This window comes from Camelina sativa, chromosome 4 (genome assembly GCF_000633955.1).
Source record: "Camelina sativa cultivar DH55 chromosome 4, Cs, whole genome shotgun sequence".
Lineage (NCBI taxonomy): Eukaryota > Viridiplantae > Streptophyta > Magnoliopsida > Brassicales > Brassicaceae > Camelina > Camelina sativa.
Window position 1 is genome coordinate 22573934 of NC_025688.1, and position 4282 is coordinate 22578215.

The 4282-nt window shown below is 37.3% G+C and overlaps 1 protein-coding gene across 3 annotated transcripts in view; it reads left to right on the top strand.

The window, feature by feature from the left end:
• Positions 1025–4282, top strand: part of LOC104781871 (WPP domain-associated protein-like) — a 5080-nt gene continuing 1822 nt past the window's right edge. The window contains exons 1-3 of one of the 3 annotated variants that reach the window (XM_019244893.1): positions 1025–1261; positions 1484–2898; positions 3483–4277. In XM_019244893.1, the coding sequence (XP_019100438.1) occupies positions 1531–2898; positions 3483–4277 (2163 nt within the window). In that variant the 5' untranslated portion in view covers positions 1025–1261; positions 1484–1530. Of the gene's footprint in view, positions 1262–1483; positions 2899–2918; positions 4278–4282 lie in introns of all 3 variants that reach the window. The other 2 variants (XM_019244894.1, XM_019244892.1) reach the window with 2 other exon arrangements.

Genomic DNA, 4282 nt, shown 5'->3' on the forward strand with positions numbered 1-4282 from the left:
GACAAAATACATAAACTGGATAGAAATAAAGATAAGGATGAGATATTCTTTACTAACTGTTAAGTTAAGAATCCAACTATGGATCAAGTGTTGTTTTGCCTTGTTCCATGTTTCCAAACTCCAAAGTAGGCTTCTTGAACATGTTCTCTCCAATGCATTTAGTTTCAAATCATGTTTTCTCATTTTCTTCTTCTTTCAATTGCATCTAAAATCTATGAAATATAGAAATATTGAGTTTCAACATCTACAGATATAAGGGAATTTGCCAACTAAAACTACCAACAAATTCATTTTAAGCCTTATAATAATATCACACTGTATATTTTTAATATTTCAAGATCAACCATTTCCACAAAAAATCTATATATATTACCCAAAATATAGATGCGGGATAGAAATTTTAAATTATCATCCTAAATCAAAAATGAATTGAAAGTTTCATACTAAACAAACAATATTTTTCTTTAACGAAGCACAGACCAAAAGAAATTTAGAATTCCAAAAGAGAGGTTATAAATTTATGGCTGGATTGGTTCAACTCTGAGACACCTTTTATTAGTACCCTTTTAAAAAGAATTTAGATAATATAATTATTGGATTAGGTGGACTGGACTACAATGATTTTGTATTAGGTAGAACCTTAATGATTATGAGATCTACTGATCATTATGAGTTAACCAAAATTCTGTCGAATTTGCATAAAATTAAGTTTTACCAACACATTTTGATGAATATTAAAATTATATCAATCATACTATATGATATAAGTTGCACCATTAAATTTTTATTTAACTCAATGAAGTAAGTATTGAACTTTGGAATTAATGGATTGACTCCAACAACTCACAAAAACATGCACAATCCACTATGAACTTAATTTGTTGGAATGAGCTTGACCGATTTAAACAGGATTTTAATACATTTCGTCTTGCATGAAAAAATAAAAATAATAAAAACAAATCGAGAGCAGAAAGAGTCAAACACACAGATTATACAACAACATACATTAGTGATAGTGTGAATACAAAAGACAAAAATTAGAGGGGTATTTTGGTAAAATCAAGAAAAGGAGCTGGCACTTAGCAACTTTGTTCTCGAGAATCCCGGAGTCTCCCGCTCCGGTCTCTCTCAGGTGTGTCGTAAGCGCCTCTCTTTCGCCTTTTCACCCCTTTTCTATGCGTTTTCTTCGGAAACCCTAAAACGCTGCCAACCGAAGAAACCGTTGAAATCGAAGCTGTGTTAGCTCTTCTCAAAGCTACTTGTAAGTTTGCTTCTCCCTTATTTTGGTTATGCCCGTTAAAGTTTTGATTTTTATTTTTCTAGGTTTTGTAATATCTCAATTCATTAGATGGGTTCCTCCTGTTTCTTATGGAATTGGTCTTGATTAAGAAACCATGAACCTTTTGTTAATTCCAGTGTTGTAAAGTTTTGATTTTTTAATTGAATTTTTACTAAATGAAACTGCTTAATCTCCCTCCCTTAGGGCTATTGTGAGAAAGAGTGGTTGGGAATAATTCAATATAACGCTTTATGGAGGAAGAGGTTGTGATGGCGGCTGAGAATGGTAGTTTAGAGTTTCATGATGACAGTTTATTATCATCATCAGCACTTGAGATTGATGGTCTTTTAAAAGAGAATGAAAATCCTGATGTTGATTTCCTCGAGGATTTAGATTCTTACTGGGAGGATATAAATGACCGTTTGACTATCTCAAGAGCTGTCAGCGACTCCATTATAAGGGGAATGGTTACTGCTATTGAGTCTGAGGCTGCTGAGAATATTGCTCTGAAAGACCTCGAGTTGTCTAGGATTAAGGAGAGGTTGCTTTTGTACCATGTGGGTTCTGAAGAGAATGAGTCCCCTTTGATTCATGGTAAAGCGTGTTTGGATACTTCAGATGAACTTAGTCAGGGGTCTTTAGGCAGTCTTAAAAACGAAGCGAGAAAACAGTTGATGATGCTTGTTAAAGAACTCACTAATTTGAGAGAGTATATTCACGTCAATGAATCAGACGGCAACCTGGATGAGAAATTGGGTTTAGACAGCAGTCTGCATGAGACCAGGTCCAAAACTGTTGATAAAATGCTTGATTCCTTGAAGAGCATTCTAGAGACCGTGGTGAAGCGCAGGAATGATATGGAAGTCCCTTCCTCGTGGCAGCATGAGCATGATTGTCGAAAAGAGATTGAAACTCTAGTGGTGACCAGCTTTGTTCGGAGTCTTAAGGATGAGTATGAACAGAGACTGTTGGACCAAAAAGCTGAATTTGGTGGTAATAGAAGTCTGATACTTGGGAATATCAAAGAGATTACTGGTCTGCGCCAGGAACTAGAGGCAATTCGTAAATCGTTTTTGGATCATGAAAATGGGGACATCGAGGCAGGGGAGGAAGGGGACCGGAAAAGAGTGGAGAAGTTGCAACGTAAGATGTCGGGAAGCCTTAATTCAGTTTCTTTAGTTAAGGATAACGGTAAGCATGAAGAGAGTTCTATTGACTTAATGCCGGAGAATAATGAGACTTTAAAGCACATGTCATGTGATGAGTTGATCAATCACTTCAAGATCGAGATGAATAAAATGAAGAGAGACCATGATTATAAAATACAAGACATGACAGAGCAATGTTTTACCTATAAGCGCAAGTATTTGAATTTACAGGAAAGGGGTTCTTTTACTTTTGTGGGGAAGGATAAGGAGCTAGAGGCGCTGAAAAAGAAGATCCCATTTGTCATCTCTAAATTGGATAAGATTCTGATGGAAGATGAAAAGTTGGTGTCTGAGGGTAAGCACGATGCTGATATCAAACGCCAAGTGGATTCTCTTCTTCTGGAAAATCTTCAACTGAAAGATATACTTTCAGATGCTGCTGAGAAGATGTCACAGCTTTCCCAAGCTGAGGCAGATNCCAGGAACTAGAGGCAATTCGTAAATCGTTTTTGGATCATGAAAATGGGGACATCGAGGCAGGGGAGGAAGGGGACCGGAAAAGAGTGGAGAAGTTGCAACGCAAGATGTCGGGAAGCCTTAATTCAGTTTCTTTAGTTAAGGATAACGGTAAGCATGAAGAGAGTTCTATTGACTTCATGCCGGAGAATAATGAGACTTTAAAGCACATGTCATGTGATGAGTTGATCAATCACTTCAAGATCGAGATGAATAAAATGAAGAGAGACCATGATTATAAAATACAAGACATGACAGAGCAATGTTTTACCTATAAGCGCAAGTATTTGAATTTACAGGAAAGGGGTTCTTTTACTTTTGTGGGGAAGGATAAGGAGCTAGAGGCGCTGAAAAAGAAGATCCCATTTGTCATCTCTAAATTGGATAAGATTCTGATGGAAGATGAAAAGTTGGTGTCTGAGGGTAAGCACGATGCTGATATCAAACGCCAAGTGGATTCTCTTCTTCTGGAAAATCTTCAACTGAAAGATATACTTTCAGATGCTGCTGAGAAGATGTCACAGCTTTCCCAAGCTGAGGCAGATCATCAAGAGTTGATCCGAAAGCTCGAATCAGATGTTCAGGATTCTTGTGTTGAAGCTTCTATCTATAAAGATGTTTATGGGTGTTTTGTGACGGAGACAGTAGGCCAGATTACATGTGCAAAAAAGGAGACAGATTTAGAGTACTGTATGTTGAAAGAAGCATATGAGTTGATACTGGAAGATCGTGCGAGTAAAGAAGCCCGTGAAAGGAAGGATGAATTTGAAGACTCTTGTGTCGAGTCCGTCATGATGGAAGAGTGTTGTTCAGTCATATACAAAGAAGCCTTGAAGGAAGCTCATAAGAAAATCGTTGAGTTGAACATGCATGTAACAGAAAAAGAAGAAACTCTGAGATCAGAGATGGTTGACAAGGAAAGACTGAAATTGGAGATTCATAGGCTAGGGTGTCTCGTCAAGGAGAAGGATAATTTAGTCCAAACAGCTGAGAATAGCTTGGCTACAGAGAGAAAGAGATTTGAGTTAGTCTCTCACCAGATTAACGATCTGCAATCACAGATCGAACAGCAACAAACAGAGATTCATGATAAAAACGAAGCACTGAGAGTTGTTTCGGCACGCGAGTTAGAGAAAATAGAAGGTTATGAGACAAAGATATCCAAGTTAAGAGAAGAGTTAGAGTTAGCAAGAGAGGGTTTGAAGGAAATGAAAAATGAGAAAAGGAAAACAGAGGAGAAGTTATCAGTGGCAAAAGCAGAGAAAGAGACACTGGAGAAGCAACTTGTGTCTCTGGACTTGGTGGTTCCTCCTAAATTAATAAAAGGGTTCGACATTTT